This window comes from Anomaloglossus baeobatrachus, chromosome 5, assembly GCF_048569485.1.
Source record: "Anomaloglossus baeobatrachus isolate aAnoBae1 chromosome 5, aAnoBae1.hap1, whole genome shotgun sequence".
In the NCBI taxonomy this organism is placed as follows: Eukaryota; Metazoa; Chordata; class Amphibia; order Anura; family Aromobatidae; genus Anomaloglossus; species Anomaloglossus baeobatrachus.
Window position 1 is genome coordinate 572147589 of NC_134357.1, and position 26349 is coordinate 572173937.

Here is a 26349-nt window from a genome sequence, read left to right on the forward strand (position 1 = left end):
GTCACTGTCTATTTCTCCATGGAGGAGTGGAAGTATTTAGAAGGACACAAAGATCTGTACAAGGACGTCATGATGGAGGTTCCCCAGGCCCTCACATCACCAGGTAATAAACAGGTATAAATACACATGGCCTATAATTATCTGTATGTAAGGAATGAATTCAGTCCCTGTATGTGTCTCCTCCAGGTCTATCCAGTAAGAGGACAACACCAGAGAGATGTCCCAGTCCTCTTCTCCCACAGGACTGTAAACAAGAAGATCCAGATGTTCCTCAGGATCATCAGGTAGATGGAGAGAAGGTGCCATGAAATCTCCCTATGATGTGTAGACGGCTGTGAAGGTCTTGTGCTCAGTCTTGTTTTATCCTCCAGTATTGTATGTGTTATACTTGTGTAGTGAGAGCGGTGGAGATGGCAGGATTAGAGCTGATCATAGATGGGACTTCTCCATCTGTCTGTGACTTTTACAATATTTGTTTCAGGGTAAAGACCTGGCCCATATTAATGCTACAGAGACATATGTGAGAGGTGATGAGCGGTGTAAAGAGGAGATTCCTACGTATGGCTACCCAGGTGAGTAGTAACTACTAAATCCAGAGAATAAACAAAGTAATTTTATATTAATTGTATACATATTTATGGCAATATTTTACTTGTGTATCTTATCACTTCAAACAAAATACTAATTAAAAATTGATGTAATTATGATACTATTATAGCTCATAATTAGTGATGAGCAGGCACTAATGTTGCGCCCTGTGCCTGAGTCATCATATATAGCTGCATATGTATTTCAATATGAATAACGTATTGTCAGCTTTAATGAGATTTGGTTTTCTCTGCTGTTCACTACATACAGACATTCGCCTACACTCCCTTACTGGGGCTGTTCATTTGAGCTAATTAAGCTTGAATGTGCACCCTAGAAGGAGAATGGGGAGGACCTTAGGTGTGAGATAAATTCAGAGTAGCAGTTGAAGTTGGTGTTAGTGTGTAAGAGAAGTGTAATTTGGAGACAGTCCTGCCCTGAGGTAACTGTTGAAACCTCTGGAGGGGTCAGCTACAAATTGGCAGGGTATTAGTCCCTAGGCCACCTGGACTTTTAAGGTCAGTGGCAACCTGAGAGACTACTATTAGTCTATTTATGAGGAGCAGTGAAATGGCCCAGGAGCTCAGTCACATGGTTGAGTCTGGAAACTTCTAGAAGAAACAGTGAGTTTTCCCTCAGGATTCAAGTCGTCTGCTTTCTGGAAGGGATCAAGGATCGAGAGGTTTTTTAGTCTTGAAAATTCTAGGATTTCAAGACATCTTTTCCCAGGTAGGGAAGTAGCGGCAGGAGGAATACACTACCACCACACAGCAGAGAAACCAAACTCTCATTAAAGCAAGTCAGACCACCATCATTGTGAATGCTGAAAGGAATGTTCCGGACTGTTCTGCAGAGCTACAGTAAAAGGTAAAAGTTCCCTGTCCTGTCTCTTACTGGATTATTCTCTTGATTATTCTTTATTATTCTTTGCTACACCATCCTTATCTCAACATCCCCATGAACCAGCCCTAGTTGGGGGGGTGAGGTGAGGGGACAACCCTCTGGCACTGTGCATCACCACCTAATTCCTGGGGACCTTCAGCAGTGCCCGACAATACCAAAGCCAAACATCCTAACTGGCATCACAGACTGCTTATTTATTTTTCTCTTCCCTTTTTATATGTTATTTTTAATCCCCATCACAAAGCCTGTTGCACCTGCCCGGTACTGCCACTTACTAACTCGGACAGCATGACCCACCACAATGACATCAGAGGTCTACTGGGGGCACACTACTGTGCTTGGTACTCGTAACAAGAGGTTGGACACTTGGATCGCTGCGACTCAAGTACTCGAGTATAAGGGAAGTCAATGGGGAACTCCAAGAATTTGAGGTAATCTTCCATAAAAATGCTTGAGCTCCCTGTTGACTTCCATTATATTTGGGTACTTGAGTCTCACCCATCCGAACATCCAACATCCGAACATCCAATAGTTTGTTACGAGTACTGAGCACCTGGGCATGGTAGTGCTCCCTTATCACTACTCAGAATACATTTTCTGCATTTACAGTGTGGACATTATATATTCCTGTGTGAATGAGGCTAATTATTTCTTCATCATTTGCTGTCCACATTGTGGAACGTAACAAACTCCTATTAGTCTCTTATGACGTTGGTGTACTGACAGAATACACAGCGTGGGGATATAATAATTTAGTAAGTTGTGAAGGGTATTACACCATTAATCAAACTGTAAAGTGTTCAAGCTCCATAGATGGACTAAGTAAAAACTTAACGAATTTTAAAAATAAAAAAGGGTAAAGATCATAGAAAAATGTTTTCTCTATTGTAAAATGGCTTCCACACCTGTAGATAAATACCAGGAGGGGAGTATTTTCCATTTTATGTTTGTATTAGGGGGGTTTCTGTTATTCTGGCACCTTATGGGGTTTACAAATAATACCCACAAATTATTCCAGGAAAATCTGTGCTTGAAAAGTCATATAGATCATTCCCTTCCGAGATCTTCCATGTACACAAACAGTAGTTTCGGTATGCTCCTGAGAAATTGAACTTTTTTTCCTTTTACCCTTGTGAAAATGATAAGTTTGGCGGAAGTAACATTTTAGTAGAAAGAATTATTTATTTATTTAATTTGATGGGCCTTTGTTATAAATTTCTTTGTAGCAGCTATGAGTTGAATGTGTACACCACACTCCTGAATGGGGGGCGTGGCTAGCAGGCGATGGAGCAGGAAGCTTGAAGTGGAGTCTCTGTTCACCATCTTCTAAAGCTACGATTTTGCCAAGCTTACAAGTGATGGTCCACTACTAATTCATCATTGCCTATATCAGACAAGTCTCAGGGTCATTTTAAGACCTCTCCTAACTTTTTTTGTGCTGGCATACCTAAGATATAAGGCTTAGTCTGAGGCGGCATAAGAATAACTGGGAACTGTGGTCCTCAGCACTGTCATCGCCTCAGACTGACTAAACCTAACAAAATACCTGAGACAAACTCTGTGGAAATTGATTCCGGGTCTGGTTGTCCTCTTGGAGAGGGGAGGGGAGGTTTTTTTCACACAGAGTTTGGTTATTTCATGAGTTTTTGGTCCCATTTGGCAGCCGCTGCTTGTTTTGCCCTCACATTCAACTGCTGTCTAACTGACTTTAGGAGCTGTAGGTTAGTTCTATGCTCACAGCTCCTGCTGCATCTCGTATGGCTTTGACTGAAGGACAGGAGGAGCGGTCTCCATATTGTATTCTTGAAGATCCTTTTTGAGGTTGTCTCTTCGGGCTGCCCCACAGCTCCTTAGACTCTCTACAGAGTCCCTTTTGACCCTTTCCTAACAAATTCACTGATTAAGAGAAAACAGAGAGAACCCCAGTGCCAGTCCTAGTTAGTTATCAGATTAGGAGCTGCACAGTTTATATGGTAGCTTGATTCACACAAAGGATCACCACCTTATAACCCAAGGATGAATAAACCTAGGTACGAACAAGGAGACGATGACAATAATTCGCTATACCCAGGCCTTTACCGGATTTGAGTTTTCTATCTATAGGAGGACATACTATAGAGTTATTTTTATCAGACATTGTCAAGAACCTCAACAGAATTATAGACTTAAACTTTGAGAAGCAGAACCAGTTACTACAAGCAAACCTAGATAAACTCTCACAAAGAATTGATACTCATTAAAAGAGGGTGGATGTCTTAGAGGAGAAATGTGAGTTATATATAAAAAGTCAATCTGATCTTCAGCTTCACTCCTTGCGCTTAGAACTAGCAGACATAGAGGATAGAAATAAGAGCAATTATCTGAGGATAAGAGGCATTCCAGAGTCCATTTCTCTGAGTAACTTGAACAACTTTGTTACTAGCATATTTCGGAAAATTCTCCCTTCACGTCCAGAGTTAGAACTGTTAGTGAACAGAGTTCACCGTCTCCCTAAACCCAAATCGATTCCCAAAAATCTTCCAAGGGGAATCCTGAGGCTACACTTTTTACAAACAAAGGAAAAGATCCTAACCTGCATGAGAAGGAATGATCAACTTCCCAATCCTTTTGAACACTTAAAGATCTTTGTGGACTATACTATCGTGGCTAGGAAAACCTTCCGAGAAGTCACTTCATCCCTGAGAGCAAACGACATCCTGTATAGGTGGGGATTCCCAACTAAATTATTAATTTTTCACAAAGGAAAGACTATCCCAATCCTTGACCCAGAGAAAGGAGTTGACTTCCTCAGATCTCTAGATGGCAGCAAAAAAACAATTTTCTGACCTCAAGACCCCGAAAAGATGACATCTTCTACAACAACGAGAGAATTTAACTCCTCCTGGTTGATCTCTCTACTTCCTGATTTCTTGGCTTGGATGGATCTTCCTCTTCATCTGTTATCTTTCTACAGTATAATGCAGCAGTTCTCGAGACTCTGGATCATCTATTTGGTCCTTGGAATATTTCACATGGACATTTCGTGAGTTATTGGATTTCTTTTTGGATCATTATCTTTTTTCTTTATTACAAGAAGGTGACTTCTCGGCAGACTGTATCACAAACTTTCACCCCGAAAAGAAGATTTTTCCAAGTAGTTTTTGTTTTTTCTTGTTTCTCTACTGGCTCTCTTCCCGGAGGCATAATTTCTTAGTTGCTACTTGCACTTTTTTTTGCGTGTGTGTGTTTTCTTATTTCTGCTTTCTTTATTTTAGGTCATTATATAGTGTACTGTTTGTACGTATTGTTGCCATTTTAGTCTGTTGAATAACATACAACTTCTGTTGTTTGTAAGTATTTTTTTCTAAGTTATTTTATTGTTGTTTTTTTTTTCTCTTCTTTCCCCTCTTTCTTGCTATCTCTTCTTTTCCTCCTCTTCTTCTTTTCTTACTCTTTTTCTCTGTATTTCTCTCTATTTTGTTTCCTTGCTCCTTCTCCAAAGAGGGGGGAAAGGGAAGAAAAGGGGAAAGAGAGAAAGAAAAAATTCTTGAACTATGACAACCAAATTTATGTCCTTCAATGTTAAGGGACTAAACAGTCCAGCAAGAAAGCATTTTCTCTGAAAGGTGATTGATAGCTACAAGGGTAACGTGATCTGCATTCAGGAAACCAAATTAGCTAGAGACAATCACCCTATATTTAGACACAAAAATTATCTCTTCAACTTCAATGGTTTCTACCATCATTAAGTATTCCTTATCATTCCAGTTTATTTTGGAGGACAAAAACCCATGAGGGAGATATCATATTTTGGTTTGTTTTTTAAGCCCGATTTACACACTACAATATATCTTACGATGTGTCGGCGGGGTCACGTCGTAAGTGACGCACATCCGGCATCGTAAGGTACATTGTAGTGTGTGACAGGTACGTGCGATTGCGATTGAACGTTAAAACATTCATCGCATACACGTCGTTGAATCCTGACGAATTGTACGTCAGGTTGTTCAATGTTCCCGAGGCAGCACACATCGCAGTGTGTGACACCCCGGGAACATTGAACAGATCTTACCTGCATCCCGCGGCTCCAGCCGGCAATGCGGAAGGAAAGAGGTGGGCGGGATGTTTACGTCCCGCTCATCTCCGCCCCTCCGCTTCTATTGGCCGGCTGCCGCGTGACGTCGATGTGACGCCGAATGTCCCTCTCACTCCAGGAAGTGGACGTTTGCCGCCCACATCGAGGTCGTATGAACGGGTAAGTACGTGTGACGGGGGGTTAATCGTTTGTGCGGCACGTTCACAAATTGAACATGCCACACATACGATGGGGGCGTTGCAAATCGCATACGATATCGTATGCGAAATTGCAACGTGTAAAGCAGGCTTTAGACAGTCAGATTTCCACAATTGTAAATGTATATGCTCCTAATCGTAAACAACAACATTTTTTGAATAAACTTTTCAAGAAAATTCATGAGCTAAAAAAAGGTAATCTCATTATTCTAGGAGATTTTAACCTAGTCCCAAATGGTCACATTGACTCTACTGCACCAAGTAGACAGTCTTTTCCCACTCTGGAGACATAGATCTCCAGACAGGAGTTATTTGATGTGTTTCATTGTATTAATTCGTCCTCTAGGGAGTATACTTTCTATTCAGATGCCCATAAATCATTTTCGAGGATTGATCTAGCTTTAACCGATATCTTCACCATTTCCAAATTTAGGAACTTTGAGATCAACCCCCGCTCATTTTCAGATTATTATTTTTTCACATGCGAGATTTCTCTTGGTCGGTCCTGTCAGAAAGGATCCCTCTGGAAGGTTAATCCTTTTATCTTAATTTTACCTGACTACAAAAAGGAAATTGAGCAATCTATTAACAATTACTTTAAAGAGAATGATTCTGATTTGATAAGCTCATCTACAGTTTGGAATGTGCATAAGGCCACTAATAAAGGAACCCTCATTCAGATAGCTTCCAGGCACAGGAGTTTTTTGTTAGCGACAATTAAGAATATCCAACATAATCTCCAAATTAACCCCTTTATAACTCTGGAACGCCTCAACGGATCCCGGCGATTCTGACATTGTTTTTTGGTGACATTGTACTTAATGTCAGTGGTAAATTTAGGGCGATATTTTTTGCGTTTATTTGTGAAAATTTCGGAAAAGTTTGAAAATTTCGCAATTTTCAAACTTTGAAAATTTATGCTTATAAATCTGAGAGATATATCCCACAAAATAGTTACTAAATAAAATTTCCCACTTGTCTATTTTACATCAGCGCATTTTGCGAAACAATTTTTTTTTGTTACGATGTTAGAAGGGGTCAAAGTTTATCAGCAATTTTTCATTTTTCCAACAAAATTTACAAAATAATTTTTTTAGGGACCACATCACATTTGAGGTGACTTTGAGAGGCCTAGGTGACAGAAAATACCCAAAAGTGACCCCATTCTAAAAACTGCACCCCTCACACTGCTCAAAACCACATCCAAGAAGTTTATTAACCCTTTAGGTGCTTCACAGGAACCAAAGCAATGTGGAAGGAAAAAATGAAAATTTTACTTTTTTACACAAAAATGTTACTTTAGCCATAAAATTTTTATTTTCACAAGGGAGAAAAGAGAAAATGCACCATACAATTTATTGTGCATTTTCTCCTGAGTATGCTGATACCTCACATGTGGTAAAAATCAATTGTTTGGGCGCACGGCGGAGCTCGGAAGGGAAGGAGCGCCATTTGAATTTTTTAACGCAAAATTAGCTGCACTCATTAGCGGACGCCACGTCGGGTTTGTAGACCCCCTGAGGTGCCTAAACAATGGAGCTCCCCCACAAGTGACCCCATTTTGGAAACTAGAGCCCTCAAATAATTTTTCTAGATGTTTGGTGAGCACTTTGAACCCCTGGGGGTTTCACAGAAGTTTATAACGTTGAGCCGTGAAAAGAAAAAAAAAAATGTTACCACAAAGCTGTTGCTTCAACTAGGTAGCTTTTTTTCACAAGGGTAGCAGGAAAAAATGCACCATAAAATTTCTAGTGCATTTTTTCCTGAGTACGACGATACCTCATATGTGGTTGTAAGTAATTGTTTGGGCGCATGTCGGGGCTCAGAAGAGAAGGAGCGCCATTTGACAGCAAAATTGGTTGGAATCATTAGCTGACGTAATGTTGCGTTTGGATACCCCCTGAGGTGCCTAAACAATGGAGCTCCCCCACAAGTGACCCCATTTTGGAAGCTAGACCCCTCAAGGAATTTTTCTAGATGTTTACCGAGCCCCAAGGGGCTCCACAGAAGTTGATAATGTTGAGCCATGAATACAATTTTTTTTTTTTTGTTACCACAAAACTGGTACTTGAACCAGGTAGCTTTTTTTTCACAAGGGTATCAGGAAAAAAATACACCATAAAACATATTGTGCCATTTCTCCTGAGTACGCAGATGCCTCATATGTGGTGGAAAGTAATTGTTTGGGCGCATGGCGGGGCTCAGAAGAGAAGGATAACCATTTGACAGCAAAATTGGTTGGAATCATTAGCGGATGCCGTGTCACGTTTGGAGCCCCACTATGGTGCCTAAACAGTGGAGCTCCCCCACAAATGACCCCATTTTGGAACTAGACCCCCTCAAAGAATCTAAATGTTTGGTGAGCCCCTTGTACCCCAGGGGCTCCACAGAAGTTGATAACGTTGAACCGTCAAAATTATTATTTTTTTTTTACCACAAAATTTTTGCTTTAACCAGGTAGCTTTTTTTTTTTTTTACAACGGTATCAGCTAAAAATGCACCATAAAATGTGTTGTGCAATTTTTCCCGTGTACACAGATACCTCATATGTGGCAGAAAGTAATTGTTTGGGTGCACGGCAGGGCTCAGAAGAGAAGGAACACCATTTGACTTTTCAAACGCACAGACTCCGTGCACTGATCGGCCGCTGCAGGACGCACGGTCGGATGAGATACAAAAAGTGTCGGGAATACGGAAAAAAAAAAAGTCACGCCAAAAATTGAGCAGGGATGCCGATCCGTTATGTGCATCCCTGATCAGCACTCGGCGGGACGCACGGACCCATGCGATACAAAAAGCGTCGGGGATACGGAAAAAAAAAGTCACGCCAAAAATTGAGCAGGGATGCCGATCCGTTATGTGCATCCCTGATCAGCACTCGGCGGGACGCACGGACCCATGCGATACAAAAAGCGTCGGGGATACGGAAAAAAAAAGTCACGCCAAAAATTGAGCAGGGATGCCGATCCGTTATGTGCATCCCTGATCAGCGCTCGGTGGGACGCACTGACGGATGCGATACAAAATGCGACGGGGATACGGAAAAAAAAGTCACGCCAAAAATTGAGCAGGGAAGCCGATCCGTTATCTGCATCCCTGATTAGCGCTCGGCGGGACGCACAAACGGATGAGGTATAAAAATGGACAGGGGATACAGAAAAAAAAAAGTTATACTCACTGTACCCAGAGGATTAGTAGGAGGATCACTGACCAGAAGAACTGCAGGAGGAACAGAAGGCAAGCGAGATGGACAGCTTTACAGGAGCAGCAGGCAGGAGGTTGGACAGCTTATCAGAAGACCCAGGAAGGACCCAGCGATGGAGGCAGATGTGATCGGGCCAGTGAAGACCTCGGACGACCCAGTGAAGACAGGTAAGAGGACGTCGGAGGGAGAGGAGATGGGGAGGGGGTGGGGGAGACCGGAGAAGCAGCTGCAAAAGCAAGGAAGCAGATTAGAGATCACGGGGAGAGGCAGGCAGAGCACGGGGGGAGCAGATCAGGATGTCGGGGGGGCAGATCGGGGCGTGTGGGGGCAGATCGCGGGGGGAGCACGGGCAGGTACCAGCCAGTGCACGCTGCAGACATGCTGGGGGAGGCTCCCTAGACCAGCATAGGCCAAATCAGACCGCCCTACTGCACAATGATTGGAGCGATTGCGCGTCATAGCACGATCGCTCCAAGCAGTGCTGCAGGGGCTGGGGGGGCGACATGTTTGATCTCCTGCTATGATCTGCTGCAGCTGCTACAGCACCTTATAGTATCAGTAACGGCATAAACATTAGCATATTCATAAGGATATATCTATACATATATACCATAAATGCAAAAGAGGACTACCATATATGAACCAAATCGCTAGAGAAGTACAAAACAAACAAGGAAGAGAGGCGATCAGTTGGTTCCAAGGATATTTTTATTATTATCAATAATTGCAAACAGGTGAAGGGGTTAAAGGCAAAAAAACGAATTACATCACCACAGATACAAGGTAGAATTATGTATATACTGAAAAATAGCTGGCAAGCAGTGCATAGAGATATGTATGTTAGACCCATGTTAGTGTGTGAACCATCGGACAATTACCATGGTTAACATATATCCGTGGATATGCCATATAAGTATGTCACTACCACATCAGCAACATGGGGTTAACATCATGGACACATATCTAAGATTGTCCATTAACTATATTACATACCATTCAAGGATAGACAATAATGAACATGTATCCATACTTGTAACCCAATTCAATACAGCTATATCTCTAGCATGAACTATTCATTGTTCCATGGTCAAATAATTCAATCATAGGATATATTATGACATGCGCCCATGCCCACCATACAAAGCAACATGACACTTGACATATGATGGAGTATTCACAATAAAATCTATATTTTAATATAGTAGTGGAAATGTAGATATGTTACCACTAAAAAAGATGTCAAAATGACACTCCAGCAGGTCAGTGTAAGCAAAGAAAGATAGGCAGAGGCACATACCATCACACCATGCCCATGAAAGAGATTTAAATATTCCAAGTGCAGCATAAATCCACGTGTGTCAGGGATTATTAATTACTCTATGGACACGAGAGTCAACCATAAAGGAATGCAGAGATCACATGTCCATATCCGCTCAACATACCCTATAATATATGGTGGAATGCCTATAAGACATCATCATACTTATATATACTATTGGAAATATATCCTAAGAAAAATATCCACTGAAAAATCACAGCAGATGTCTATACGGCATTCCAGCAGATAATTGCGGTCAAATAAAGGACTAATGTATATCCCTACATGTCCATAAAGGACACAGTAGGAGTGCAGCACATACGGCACCAAGGTGCCATCTACATAGCCATATATCTAAAGATAATTATGCAGTGGTACAAGATAGAAGCGAACCGCACTGCTAAGCAAAAGCCAGCACAAATTATGTTACCTAGATGATCGTAGATACTGTGGTGGTAATGCTCCCGATGCGCATTTCGGTGTGTACCTTCGTCAGGGGGCACCGAAATGCGCATCGGGCGCATTACCACCACAGTATCTACGATCATCTAGGTAACATAATTTGTGCTGGCTTTTGCTTAGCAGTGCGGTTCGCTTCTATCTTGTACCACTGCATAATTATCTTTAGATATATGGCTATGTAGATGGCACCTTGGTGCCGTATGTGCTGCACTCCTACTGTGTCCTTTATGGACATTTAGGGATATACATTAGTCCTTTATTTGACCGCAATTATCTGCTGGAATGCCGTATAGACATCTGCTGTGATTTTTCAGTGGATATTTTTCTTAGGATATATTTCCAATAGTATATATAAGTATGATGATGTCTTATAGGCATTCCACCATATATTATAGGGTATGTTGAGCGGATCGCCTCTCTTCCTTGTTTGTTTTGTACAGCACCTTATAGCAGGATCTCACAGTATTACACTGGTTCAGGCTTTGTTTTAGCCGAAATCAGTGCGAACGATGTGGTTGGCGGTTCAGATTTGAACAGCCAATCACAACGATCATCGATGGCGGGTGGCGATGCCACCCCCCCTGGGGTCAATCAAAGGTCCCCTGCAGTGAGAAACAGCAGGGGACATAATTTGAAAGCCGTTGCTATGGCCACGGCAATCAAATGAATTTTAGGCAGTAAAGTTACGTCCCTGGTCGTTAAGTCACGTTAAAATAGGACGTAACTTTACTGCCCGCGGTCGTGAAGGGGTTAAGGGACAACTGCAACAAAATCTTCCTTCCCCTTCAGTTACTTTACACCAGGATATCATTAATATTAGACTTGAACTGAAAGCAGCTCTTTTTCAGGATTATGACAAATTCATTAGATCCATGAAGATTAAATATTATTCTTCATGGAACAAACCTTCCAAATTGATGGCCCAAAAACTTAAAGACCTTAGAGTAAAAACAAAAATTAATAAAATTAAAAAATCCAAAGGTCCTCTTTTATCCCACTCTCAACATGTTGTTGACAAGTTTGCTGACTTTTATTCAGGTCTATATAATCTTAAAAATGACTCTTCTATTGTGTAACCCAATGAGTCCTCTATCAATAATTTTCTTTCCTAGATAAATCTCCCTAGGATTTCCCAGTCCCAACTTGACCATTTAAATTCACCCATTTCGATTGAGGAAATTTTGGGGGTTATTAATAAGATGAAACTAAATAAATCTGGTCCAGATGGATTTTCCAACAATTATTTCAAGCAATTTTGCCCTCTACTTTTCCCATATCTCAAGAAATGTTTCGATGATGCATCATTAAAGGGTAGATTTCCAGACGAAAATTTCCAAGCCTGTATCTCTCTAATCCCCAAGTCTTCAATAAGTCTCGAACTAGTCACAAATTATTGACTAATTTCCATAATCAATACAGATATTATTTTTTTTACCAAAATCATTGCAAATAGACTTCAAAAGGTTTTGCCAAAAATTATCCATAACGATCAATTAGGCTTTATTCAGGGGAGACAAACAACGGATGGTACCCGCAGAGCAATTAACTTGATTAATTTAATAAATAAATCAATGACTCCTTCTATTTTGTTGTCCCTAGTTGCAGAAAAAGCTTTTGATCGGGTGAATTGGAAATTCCTTAAGGCCAAATTAGTTAAGTTTGGATTTAATAACTAATTTATCCATACCGTTATGTCCCTTTATTCCTTCCCTGTCCTCAAGAGTCTGCGCAAATAATTTGTCAGAGCCCCTTGTTATTACTAATGGCACTCGTCAATGGTGTCATTTATCTTCTTTACTTTTTGCAATTGCTATGTAACCCTTGGCAGAATGTCTACAAAACAGTGATAGAATAAGGGAAATTTATACTAGGAAAAGAAGTTTATAAAGTTGGACTTTTTGCCGATGATACCCTTTTGTTCTTATCTGACCCCTACAACTCTACAACTCTATTGAAAAGACTTTGAAAGAACTGAACTATTTCGTTGATGTTTCCTATTTCAAATTGAATATGTTTGAATTTAAGATCCTCCCCTTTTTCCTTGATAATTCCTCCATGGACAACATAAAAAGAATCTCTTCTTTTGAATGGGTTGACATTTCATTTACATACCTTGGTATTAATTTAACAAAAAATGAGCATTCCTTAATTAATTTAAATTTAGAGAGTATCATCAAATCTCAAGATAAAGATTTCAAAAACCTCTCTAAAAAAGATCTGTCGTGGTTAGGAAGAATTACCTCATTTAAAATGATTTCCCTTCACAAACTTTTATATATATTTAGAGCCATTCCCTTGATTATTCCTTTTAAGTTTCTTATATCTGTTAAGGACTTTTTGAAGTTAATTATCTGGAACAATAAAAAACCTAGGGTACAAAATAATCTTCTCTTTAAACGTAAAATTAGAGGTGGATTCGATGTTCTCAATATAATAGCATATTACCACTCTTTTTTTTAATCAATCATAGTAGAAACTGGATTGTCAACAATTCAAAGTCGGCCTGGGTTGACCTCGAACTCTTCTACAACAAATATTCCTCTCTTTGTAGTTTAATTCTCCACCATATAATTAACCCTTTCCTTCCTCTCCCCCAAACACCCAACTATTACCGCTACCATCTTCGCCTGGAAGAAAGTTGCCGCAAAAAGTCCAGAGTCCCATTCTTTAAAAATAAATAGTATTAAGGATCTTTCCGTTTCAACTGTTGAGGAATTCTCGGATCTCAAAGCTCCCAAAACATGGACAGACAGGGAGATCAAGAAGGATGGAGATCTCTTTGATGAGTCCGATTTTACCTCCTTCCAGAAATTAAAGCAGAAATTTGTCGTGTTGAATTCAGACTTTCTACCATTCTTGTCTATTAAAAACGCTACCCATAAATTTATAAAAAGTAAGCATATTATACCTTCATCTGTGAATTCCCTTTTTTCTAATCCAGCTCTATTCTGTGGAAAACCAGGAATTTTTATGATATCTTTAATGAAGATCTCCAATTTGTGAAATCATTACATGCTCTTAATTGGAAAAGAGATCTTAGTAAAGTTTTCTCAGAAACTAATTGTCAGAAGCTTTTCTCCAGATGGTGTTATACACCTTCCAAACTGAATAAAATCTCTCCGATGTACTCCAACTTTTGCTGGAGAGATTGTGGTTTAAGGGGGAATATTTTACATGTTTTTTGGTCTTGTTCAAAGATAAAAACTTTTAGATCTCTAGTCTTATTAACAAAATTACTAGAAACAACATGTCTCCGCAGATGGTACTCCTTGCTCTTGACATCGATTTAGTTTCTCGCATCTATAGGCCTTTTGTTATCCATATTTTTCTAGTGGCAAAAAATGCCTTTGCTGCTAATTGGAGGAAAAGGTCAATACCCTCTATAACAGAAATAATTGAAAAATAACTCTCCATAACTATTATGAAATGTGCCATGCCACAATTAACAACGCTTATCCTTCATATTGCCGCAGATGGCAGCCTTAGACAAGTATATTCCCTTGACATCTTTGAGGAGCTTCCTCATTCTTTCAGGATCTTCTCTCCCTTCTTTCTTTTCTATTCTAGTCTTACTTCTCTTTTTCTTCTCTCTTCTCTGTTTTTTTCTTTTAATTATTTTACAAGTTATGTTTTAATACATTGCTATTTATCAACATTTTAAGCTTTTACAGTCATGATTAAGAAGGATTTACTTAGCTTGATCCTTCATTCCCTTCCCCTCCTTCCCTCCCTTATTAAAATTCTTCCCATTTCCCTTCCCCACTTCCTTTCCCACCCTTCAAGGAATTTGTTTAATGAAAAAATATGTTTTAACTGATGATTCCTTTTCTTTCCTGTATTATCTTACCCCTTTGAAATAAAAAAAAATCTCTGAAACACACTCCTACATGAATTCCTGGAGTAGAATAGTTCCAGAAATGGGTCACTTGAGGGGGCTTTCTGTTGTTTTGGCAACTCAGTGGCTCTTTATATAAGAGATCACATCCGCAATCTATTCCAAAATTACGCAAGTGTGATTCCAGTCAAAAGTCCATTATTGCTCCTTCCCTTAAAATCCTAGTGTGAACCCAAACAGCAGTTTCTGATCAATTGGGGATCAGTTTCCCTATTAGGCTAAAGTAACATTGCACCAGAAAAATGTAATTTTTTTCTTTACACTTTATAACAATTCCTGTGACATTCCTACAGAATTTACAAGCTTGAGTACTGCCATTTTTTTAAATTAAGTTTTGTTTTTGTGTTTTCTGACATAGATGCTCCTTACAAGCACTTCAGATATGAAGTGCTCCTTAAAAAATCATCTTTGGCAATTTGTTTGAAATAAAGTTCCTGCTAAACTTTTAAGCTTTCTATCATGCTAACAAAAAATACATTTAAAAAATCATGCCATATATGAAGTTATTTATTAAATATTTTGTGTAATATGGCTCAAGTGCATAACATGCAAAGTGTAGAAAATGTTACAGTTTTTTACATTTATTCCAATTTTCTAATATTTTAATACAGTAACCCCTTAAAGGGAACCTGTCACCAGATTTGGCCCCTATAAGCTATGGCCACCACCAGTAAGCTCTTATATACAGCATTCTAAAATACTGTATATAAGTGCCCAGGCCACTTTGTATAACATAAAAAAACATCTTTTATTACACTGACCTGCGGGGCAGTCGGGTCCGATGGGTGCCGCTGCTGTTGGTCTAGCTCCTCCTCTCTTCTTGCGATCGCCGTCCTCCTTCCCAGCTTCATGTGGATGACGCGTTCTACGTTGTGCTCCTACGCATGCGCACTTTTCTCTACCGTGCTGAGGGCAGAGCAAAGTACTGTAGTGTGCAGGCATGGGGAAATGTCAAGGACTGTCCACGTATGCACACTAAAATTCTTTGATCTGCCCTGAGCAGGACAGAGAGAAATGAGCATGCGCAGTAGCAATGGAGGACTCTGTGTGGATGACGTAGAACACATCATCCACACGGAGCTGAGAAGGAAGACGGCGATGGAAGGAAGTGATCTATAATTTTTCTATCTTTATTGCTGAAAGACTCATGTGGGGCTTTTTTTTTGTGGGATTGACATTTTTATTGGTACCATTTTCTGGCACATATTATATTTATCGCTTTCCGTTCCAATTTTTGGGCTGCAGCATGAACAAAAACCATTAATTCAGGAATATTTTCTTTTGTTTATGTTAATCACCGTGTGGTACAAGTGATAAGAGCTTTAGTCTTCAGGTCAGTACGGTTACAGTGATACCACATTTATATAATTTTTTTCTTTGTCACTTTTACATAATAATAATTTTATAGAGAAGTATTGTTTTTACATCGCTGTATTCGGAGAGCTATAGCTTTTTTATTTTTCCCTAACTGAGCGGTGTCGCAGCTTGTTTTTTTGCGGGACAAGAAAATGTTTTTAGTGATGCCATAATTATTAGATACATCTTTTTAATTACGTTTTATTGCACTTTTATTTTGGAAGAATAACTAAAAAGTATCAAATCTTGCCACATGTTTCTTTTTTGTTTTTTTCTTCAGTGTTTTCTGTTAGGGGGTAAAGAGGGCTGTCAGCTGAGCCACGCTCCGGCAGTGATTGTGCAGGGAAGTGCTGATGTTTGACTGACAGATTACAGCGGTCAAAGAGTGGGGACTCCTGGAATATGGGTTCCCACATCTCTGGCCATGCCAGTTAGCTGTCAGTGACCGCTGTCAGCACTGAGCTGTCATTGTGTGTTTTCACACAGTGACAGTTTTAAGCCATGACTGACATAGCACGTAATGATGTGGGAACTGACATCTGCTCATGACGTGCTATGTCAGTCATTGGTCATTAAGGGGTTACCACAATTTTTTTGAGATTAAGTTTACCATTAACAAAGTACAATCAGTCCCAAATGTAGCATCTCAGAATTACTGGAATATATAGAAACATTCCAGAGTTACAGTTGTGTTCAAATTAATAGCAGTGTTCAAAAGCAAGCGTTAAACCCAAAATCTTTCTAATAGTTTTTATGTACTTGCATTAGGGATACTGCACCCTGTTTTCTAAATCAAAACGTGCAGAAAAATGTATATAACGTTTAACTATGTTACAGAAAATATCAAGAAATGAACATTGGGCTCTTCCAAAAATAGCAGTGTCTACATTTGTCTTTACATACTCAAAATCTGTCCTTTTTATTTAGGATTTAGCATTCTTATCAATCACTAACCTAATATTTAGTTGTATAACCACAGTATTTTTTAGAACTGATTCACATCTATGTTGTGTAGAATCACCAACGTCTGGCTCCTATCAAATCTTATTCCAGCCCAGGATGCTTTTATTACATCCCACAATTTATATGCACTTGTTGGCTTTGACTCAGAAACAACATTTTTGATGTGAACCCAGAAGTGTTCTATTGGATTAAGGTCCGAGGATTGGGCGGCCACTCCATAACCTCAACTTTGTTGGACTGGAACCAACATTTTGCTTGTTTACTGCTGTGTTTAGGGTCGTTGTGTTGTCGACACACCCGTTTTAACAGCACTTCCTCTTCAGCCTAAGGCAATATGACCTCTTCAAGTATTTGGATATATGCAAACTGGTCCATGATCCCTGGTATGGTATGACTAGGCCCGACACCATAGTAATAAAAACATGTCCATATGATGATGCTTGCACTACCATGCTTCACGGTATTCAGACTGTATTGTGGCTTTAATTCAGAGTATATGGGTCGTCTGAAGAACCGTTTGCTGCCCTTGGACCCAAAAAGATCAAGTTGACTTTCAACAGTCCACAAAATGTTTCTCCATTTCTCTTTAGGCCAGTTGATATGTTCTTTGGCAAATTGTATCCGCTTCAGTATGTTTTTTTTTAAACAGTAGGACTTTGCGGGGATTTCTTGCTAATAGATTAGCTTCACACAGGCGTCTTCTAAAGGCCCAGTCACACTAAACAACTTACCAGCGATCCCAACAACGATACAACCTGATAGGGATCGCTGGTAAGTTGCTAGGAGGTCGCTGGTGAGATGTCACACTAAGCGACGCTCCAGCGATCCCACCAGCAACCTGACCTGGCAGGGATCGCTGGAGCGTCGCTACACGTGGAAGCATGCTGCGCTTGGTAACTAAGATAAATATCGGGTAACCAACCCGATATTTACCTTGGTTATTAGCGCACACCGCTTAGTGCTGGCTCCCTGCACTCCTAGCCAGAGTACACATCGGGTTAATTACCCGATGTGTACTCTGCTACGTGTGCAGGCAGCAGGGAGCTGGCTTCTGCGGACGCTAGTAACCACGGTAAACATCGGGTAACCAAGAAGCCCTTCCCTTGGTTACCCGATATTTACCTTCGTTACCAGCGTCCGCTGCTCTCACACTGCCAGTGCCGGCTCCTTGTTCCCTGCACACATAGCCACAGTACACATCGGGTTAATTACCCGATGTGTAGTCTGGCTATGTGTGCAGGGAGCAGGGAGCCGGCACTGACAGCTGAGAGCGGCGGACGCTGGTAACGAAGGTAAATATCGGGTAACCAAGGTAAGGGCTTCTTGGTTACCCGCTGTTTACCGTGGTTACCAGCATCCGCAGAAGCCGGCTCCTGCTGCCTGCACATTTAGTTGTTGCTCTGTCGCTGTCACACAGCGATGTGTGCTTCACAGTGGGAGAGCAACAACTAAAAAATGGTCCAGGACATTCAGCAACAACCAACGACCTCACAGCAGGGGCCAGGTTGTTGCTGGATGTCACACTAAGCAATATCGCTAGCAAGTTGTGCCTCAGCAGCGATGTTGCTAGCGATGTTGCTTAGTGTGACGGTATCTTTACTGTCACACTACTCACAAGTCACTTGAGACGTCTTTGATCCTCCTGGAGCTGATCATCCGCTCAGCCTTTGCCATTCTGTCTATTTTTCTATCCATTCGAATGGTAGACTTCTGATTTCTTAAACGCCTCTCTGTTTTTCCTTTCCATTTGTAAAGTACTGGAGATCATTTTAGCTGAACAGCCGATCATTGTATGCACTTCTTTATAAGTTTTACCCTCTCCAATCAGCTTTATAATAAATGTATGCTGTTCTTCTGAGCGATGTCTCAAGTGACCCATATTTCTCAAGATTTCAAGGAGAAATACATGTACAACATGTGCCAGCTTCACCCTTAAATAAGGGCCACATGATTCTCACCGGCTTCTTCACAGAATGATTGACCTCACTAATTTACCTCCACACTGCTATTATTTTGACCCCCCGTTTCAATTAATTATTCAAATATACAGATTCAAAAACCTGCAGATCATGAATCTAAGGATCTGCTGCACCAACTGGGAAATTGTTTGACGTGTTAATATAATCTATACCAAAAACAGTGAATAATCTGGTTAGTCATATTGGACTGCTATTATTTTGAACACTGCTGAAAGTCTTAATTTTTTTCCAAAGTCCCAATAGTTTAATAAGTGCAAATTTTATCTATCTGAATATTCGAGTACCACTAATATACAATAAAATGAGTTTCTCGGAATCATTGGGATATGTAGAAACATTGTAAAGTTATTAACACATTACGTCAAATTTCAAAACTTTGTTCTGGTCAGAAAGGTGAACAATTGCTTCTATGGGGAGGTATTAGGGTAAGACTGGGTTAACAATATTGCCTTTTCTCAAAATTTCTGGCTTCTTTGGGCATGCTCCTCTCTTCAGAAATGGACTTGTAACTGTCATTGATTGTGTGAGACACCACATAATTGCACTGATGGGTTCCTTTATGATTCTCTGAACCATGGGTCCCCAATTCCAGTCCTCAAGGGCCGCTAACAGTGCATGTTTTCAGGATTTCCTTAGCATTGCACATGTGATAATTTAATCACCTGCACAGTTGATGATTCCAACACCCATGCAATGCTAAGGAAATCCTGAAAACATGCACTGTTGGCGGCCCTCGAGGACTGGAGTTGGGGAACCCTGCTCTAAACTGCTAGTGACCTAACATCAGGATTTAGTGGTCCTTGATCTGAGGTCTATTGTCAGATTGAAAAATTTAAATTTTGGAAATCGCTTCTAATATCTATGAATATGTTATATAAAAATGGTGGCAAATTATGTATTTTAAGGTTATTTTATTTGAAAATAATCATTGTTTTTTTATCTTGGCAGATGATGGTGACAGAAGATCACAGGGACATCTGATATCTTCAATTTTTAAATCCAATGACCTTGATATCACTCAAGCTACAATAGAAGTGTATTCCTTTACTCCAGATATACCATCATCTCTTCACAGCAAAGATCTATCACCTGAACATGTTACACACGTCCAATCTTCTAATTCATCACAGACTAATTTGAAAATGAAGCATCACAAAAGGAGTGTTCAAAACCAAAATGATGTAGCTGAAAATAAGCCACTTTCATGTTCAGAATATGGAAAAAGCTTTTTATCAAAGTATGAAAAAATTGACACAAGTGATAAAAAATGTTCATGTTCAAAGTGTGGGAAAAAGTTTACTCAGAAATCAAAACTTATAGAACATGAGAAAATGCATACAGGGGAAAAGCCATATTCATGTCCAGAATGTGGGAAACATTTTAAACACAAATCAGGTTGGTATATCCATAAGAGAATTCACACAGGGGAGAAACCATATTCATGTTCTGAATGTGGAAAATGTTTTCAACGCAGATCAGCTTGTTTGACCCATATGAGAATTCACACAGGGGAGAAGCCATATTCATGTTCTGAATGTGGAAAATGTTATAGAATGAAACAACATCTTGATAGACATCAGAGAAGTCACACAGGGGAGAAGCCATATTCATGTTCAGAATGTGGGAAATGTTTTGCCGTAAAAGAAAGTCTTGTGAATCATCATAGAACACACACAGGTGAGGCGCCTTATTTATGTACCGAATGTGGGAAATGTTTTAGACATAAATCAAGTTTTTTTAATCATAAGTTAACTCACAAAGGGGCGAAGCCACATGCATGTTCAGAATGTGGGAAAAGTTTTACCGTAAAAGAAAGACTTGTGAATCATCATAGAACACACACAGGGGAGGAGCCTTATTTATGTACCGAATGTGGGAAATGTTTTAGACATAAATCAAGTTTTTTTAATCATAAGATAACTCACAAAGGGGAGAAGCCACATGCATGTTCAGAATGTGGGAAATGTTTTGCAAAGAAATCAACTCTTGTTGGACATCAAATAACTCACACAAGGAAGAAGCCACATGCATGTTCAGAATGTGAGAAATGTTTTGAAAACAATTCTGACCTTGTTAGACATCAAATAACTCACACAGGGGTGAAATTATATTCATGCTTAGAATGTGGGAAATGTTTTAGAAGCAAATCACATTTTGTTGAACATAAAATAATTCACACAGGGGAGAAGCCACATGCATGTTCAGAATGTGGGAAATGTTTTGCAAAGAAATCAAATCTTGTTGCACATAAAATAATTCACACTGGGGAGAGGCCACATGCATGTACAGAATGTGGGAAATGTTTTGCTAAGAAATCAAATCTTGTTGCACATAAAAGAATTCACACAAGGAAGAAGCCACATGCATGTTCAGAATGTGAGAAATGTTTTGCAAACAGTTCTGACCTCTTTACGCATCAAATAACTCATACAGGGGTGAAAATATGTTGATGCCGAATGTGGGAAATATTTAAAAAAAAAATCACATCTTGTTCAACATAAAATAATTCACACAGGGGAGAAGCCACATGCATGTTCAGAATGTGAGAAATGTTTTGCAAAGAAATCATATCTTGTTAGACATCAAATAACTCGTACAGGGGTGAAATCATATTCATGTTTAGAATGTGGGAAATGTTTTACAAATATATCAGATCTTGTTACACATAATAAAACTCACACAGGGAACAAGCCTTTATCATACTAGAAGGTCAGAAACGTACTTGGACAACATATTTTCTTGCTCAAAAAAACACATGGAAAGGTGCAAATTGTACAAGAAGACATGTAACCGAGACTTTCAACCTAAAGTGAAATAAATGAAAAAAGAAAGGGAAAGCAATTTGGAGCTTAACCCCTTCACCCCCTGGCGATTTTTCCATTTTAGTTTTTTCCTCCAAGAGCCATAACGTATTTTACTTATCCATCAATATAGCCATATGAAGGCTTGATTTTTGCAAGACGAGTTGTACTTTTGAATGGCACCATTCATTCTGTCCCATATTGTACTGAAAAACGGGAAAAGATTCTAGGTGCGGTGAAATTGCAAAAAAAGTGCAATTCCCCAATTTTGTTTTTTTTTGTTTTATTTACTATGTTCACTATATGGTGAAACTGACCTGGTATTCTGATTCCACAGGTCAATACAAGTTCATAGATACCAAACATATATACAAACAGTATAGCTTTACTTTTTTCTAAGTGTTAAAAAAAATCTGAAAAAAATGTAAGGAGTTTGTATAAAAAAATAAATCCGCTTCCGTTGCCATTGTCCAAGACTCATAGCGTTCTCATTTTTCACGATTTGGAGCTCAGTGTCGGCTTATTTTTTGAGTTGGAGTTTTTAATTATACTATTTTTGTGTAGATATGATGTTTTGATCGCCTGTTAGAGCTTTTTAATACAATGTTGCAGTGACCAAAACAACCAAATTTTGGCGTTTGTCAATTTTATCTCTGCGCTCTTTACTGATTAGATTAATTTTATATTTTAATAGATCGGGCATTTGAATGCACTAATACCAAATATGGGTGTTTTTTTTCCTTTATTCTCAATGGGGCAAAAGGTGGGTGATTTTAAATTTCAGGGGTTTTTTTAAACTTTTTGTTTTATATATTTTTTTTATCAATTTTATTTGTCCCCTTAGGGAACTTTTTGACTGCACTGTCTGGTAGCTTCTCTTGATCAGAGCAATGCTTCAGCATCGCTATGATCAGGAAAAATGCTGTGTTCCTGTGAGTGTCGGCGCTCTGCCGGCATTCACAGAAAATGAGCTGTAATAGTTATCATCTGACCCCGTGCTGTCATGGCAAACCATTGGTGCCCAGTGATCGCGTCACAGGGCATCATTGGTCAGATAAGTTGATAAACCAATCCTGATGAACCCGTTTTAGGGGGAAACACGTTGAGTGAAATTACTTATGAGTATAATATCTATGAGGACGTACACGTCATAGGAGCACTAAAAGGGTTTATGATATAACCACAAGTTTTAGCTCTTATTGCTTTGGTACATTAGATGTCTCTCTATATATAAATATATAATTAATTTTCACGATTTCTGGTTTATTCTAGCTTTACTCCAAAGTAGGGATGGAGAGGACCTGCTAGGGCGAGCCGTCTTGGAGCGGGGGCGCCACATGGGTGTGAACCTTCACAGTAGGTAGAGAAAGATTAGGATGAGTACAGTGTTTAACAGGATCACCTACAGTTAGGTCCATATATACAGTTAGGTCCAGAAATATTTGGACAGTGACACAATTTTCGCGAGTTGGGCTCTGCATGCCACCACATTGGATTTGAAATGAAACCTCTACAACAGAATTCAAGTGCAGATTGTAACGTTTAATTTGAAGGTTTGAACAAAAATATCTGATAGAAATTGTAGGAATTGTACACATTTCTTTACAAACACTCCACATTTTAGGAGGTCAAAAGTAATTGGACAAATAAACCAAACCCAAACAAAATATTTATATTTTCAATATTTTGTTGCGAATCCTTTGGAGGCAATCACTGCCTTAAGTCTGGAACCCATGGACATCACCAAACGCTGGGTTTCCTCCTTCTTAATGCTTTTCCAGGCCTTTACAGCCGCAGCCTTCAGGTCTTGCTTGTTTGTGGGTCTTTCCGTCTTAAGTCTGGATTTGAGCAAGTGAAATGCATGCTCAATTGGGTTAAGATCTGGTGATTGACTTGGCCATTGCAGAATGTTCCACTTTTTTGCACTCATGAACTCCTGGGTAGCTTTGGCTGTATGCTTGGGGTCATTGTCCATCTGTACTATGAAGCGCCGTCCGATCAACTTTGCGGCATTTGGCTGAATCTGGGCTGAAAGTATATCCCGGTACACTTCAGAATTCATCCGGCTACTCTTGTCTGCTGTTATGTCATCAATAAACACAAGTGACCCAGTGCCATTGAAAGCCATGCATGCCCATGCCATCACGTTGCCTCCACCATGTTTTACAGAGGATGTGGTGTGCCTTGGATCATGTGCCGTTCCCTTTCTTCTCCAAACTTTTTTCTTCCCATCATTCTGGTACAGGTTGATCTTTGTCTCATCTGTCCATAGAATACTTTTCCAGAACTGAGCTGGCTTCATGAGGTGTTTTTCAGCAAATTTAACTCTGGCCTGTCTATTTTTGGAATTGATGAATGGTTTGCATCTAGATGTGAACCCTTTGTATTTACTTTCATGGAGTCTTCTCTTTACTGTTGACTTAGAGACAGATACACCTACTTCACTGAGAGTGTTCTGGACTTCAGTTGATGTTGTGAACGGGTTCTTCTTCATCAAAGAAAGTATGCGGCGATCATCCACCACTGTTGTCATCCGTGGACGCCCAGGCCTTTTTGAGTTCCCAAGCTCACCAGTCAATTCCTTTTTTCTCAGAATGTACCCGACTGTTGATTTTGCTACTCCAAGCATGTCTGCTATCTCTCTGATGGATTTTTTCTTTTTTTTCAGCCTCAGGATGTTCTGCTTCACCTCAATTGAGAGTTCCTTAGACCGCATGTTGTCTGGTCACAGCAACAGCTTCCAAATGCAAAACCACACACCTGTAATCAACCCCAGACCTTTTAACTACTTCATTGATTACAGGTTAACGAGGGAGACGCCTTCAGAGTTAATTGCAGCCCTTAGAGTCCCTTGTCCAATTACTTTTGGTCCCTTGAAAAAGAGGAGGCTATGCATTACAGAGCTATGATTCCTAAACCCTTTCTCCGATTTGGATGTGAAAACTCTCATATTGCAGCTGGGAGTGTGCACTTTCAGCCCATATTATATATATAATTGTATTTCTGAACATGTTTTTGTAAACAGCTAAAATAACAAAACTTGTGTCACTGTCCAAATATTTCTGGCCCTGACTGTATTTGGACATATACAACATTTTTCACATTTTTTTTCTGTACATTACCACAATAGATTCTGAACAAAACAATTCAGATTCAGTTGAAGTTCAGACTTTCAGCTTTATTTTAGTGGGTTGAACAAAATGATCGCATAAAGATGTGAGAACTAAAGCATTTTATAAACTCAATCCCTTTATTTCAGGGGCTCAAAAGTAATTGGACAAATTAAATATTTGGAAATAAAATGATAATTTCTAATGCTTGGTGAAAACCCCTTTGTTGGCAATGACTACCTGAAGTCTTGAACTCATGGATATTACCAGCCACTGTTTTTCCTCCTTGTTAATGCTCTGCCGGCCTTTATTGCAGCGGTTTTCAGTTGCTGTTTGTTTGTGGACCTTTCTGTTTAGTCTTTAAAAAGTGAAATGCGGCTGTCTTGGGTTGAGATCAGGTGACTGACTTGGCCATTTAAAAGTATTCCACTTCTTTTCTTTAATAAACTCTTTGGTTGCTTTGGCTTTATGTTTTGGGTCAATTGTCATTGTATTATGAAACGCCGACCAATCAGTTTGGCTGGATTTGAGCAACCAGTATGCCTCTGAAAACCCCCTAATTCATCCAGCTGCTTCTGTCCTGTGTCACATCATCAACAAATACTAGGGATCCAGTGCCACTGGGAGCCACGCATGCCCGGCCATCACAATGCCTCCGCCTTGTGTTACAGATGATGTGGTATGCTTTGGATCATGAGCTGTACCATGCCTTCACCATTCTTTTTTTCTTTCAATCATTCTGCTAGTGGTTGATCTTGATTTAATCTGTCCAAAGAATGTACTTCCAGAACTGTGATTGGGTTTTTTAAGTTTTTGTTTTTTTTTTTCTTCTTTTAGAAAGCTCCAATCTAACTTTTTTTTCTCTTTATGGTAGATTTGGAAATTGATAGGTCTACGTTCTGGAGAGTGTTGGTCACTTGGTTGGCTGTTGTAAAGGGGTTACTCTTCTCCATGGTAATTGTTCTGCGATCATCCTCCACCGTTGTCTTCCATGGGTGTCCAGGTCTTTTTGCATTTTTGAGGACACCAGTGCTTACTTTCTTTCTCAATATGTACCAAAATGAAGATTTAGCCACTCCTAATATTGAAGCAATTTCTTGGATGTTTTTTTTTCTGTTTTTCGCAGATCATGGATGGCTTTTTTCACCTGCATGGAAAACTCCTTTGACTGCATGCTTGCTTCTCAGCAAAAACTTCAAAATGTGTCATGTGATGTTCGGCTGAGCACACATTTGCTGGCACGGCATCGTTCACACCACATAGTCTAAGGGTATGTGCCCACGATCAGGACTCACTGCGTCCTGGATACAGTGAGTCCTGAGCTGCGGGGCCACAAGTCTCCTCCATAGGACAACGCAGGAATCCGCAGCTGCTTGTACCCATGATCAGGGTTCTGTGCGCTGCGGTCTCTTGCTTCTGTTCTCCCTACAAAGGACGCATGCAATTCCACAGCAAACAATTGACATGCTACGGTACTGGACGCTCCGCAGGTCAGTG

The 26349-nt window shown here is 39.8% G+C and overlaps 1 protein-coding gene across 1 annotated transcript; it reads left to right on the plus strand.

Annotated features, from left to right (window-relative positions):
* On the plus strand, positions 1 to 22314 carry LOC142312367 (uncharacterized). Its single transcript, XM_075351306.1, has 4 exons — positions 1 to 103; positions 187 to 284; positions 482 to 572; positions 19890 to 22314. The coding sequence occupies exons 1-4, from the start codon at positions 19 to 21 to the stop codon at positions 21389 to 21391; spliced, it is 1776 nt and encodes a 591-aa protein (XP_075207421.1). The 5' UTR covers positions 1 to 18; the 3' UTR covers positions 21392 to 22314.
* Positions 22315 to 26349: the final 4035 nt, after the last annotated feature.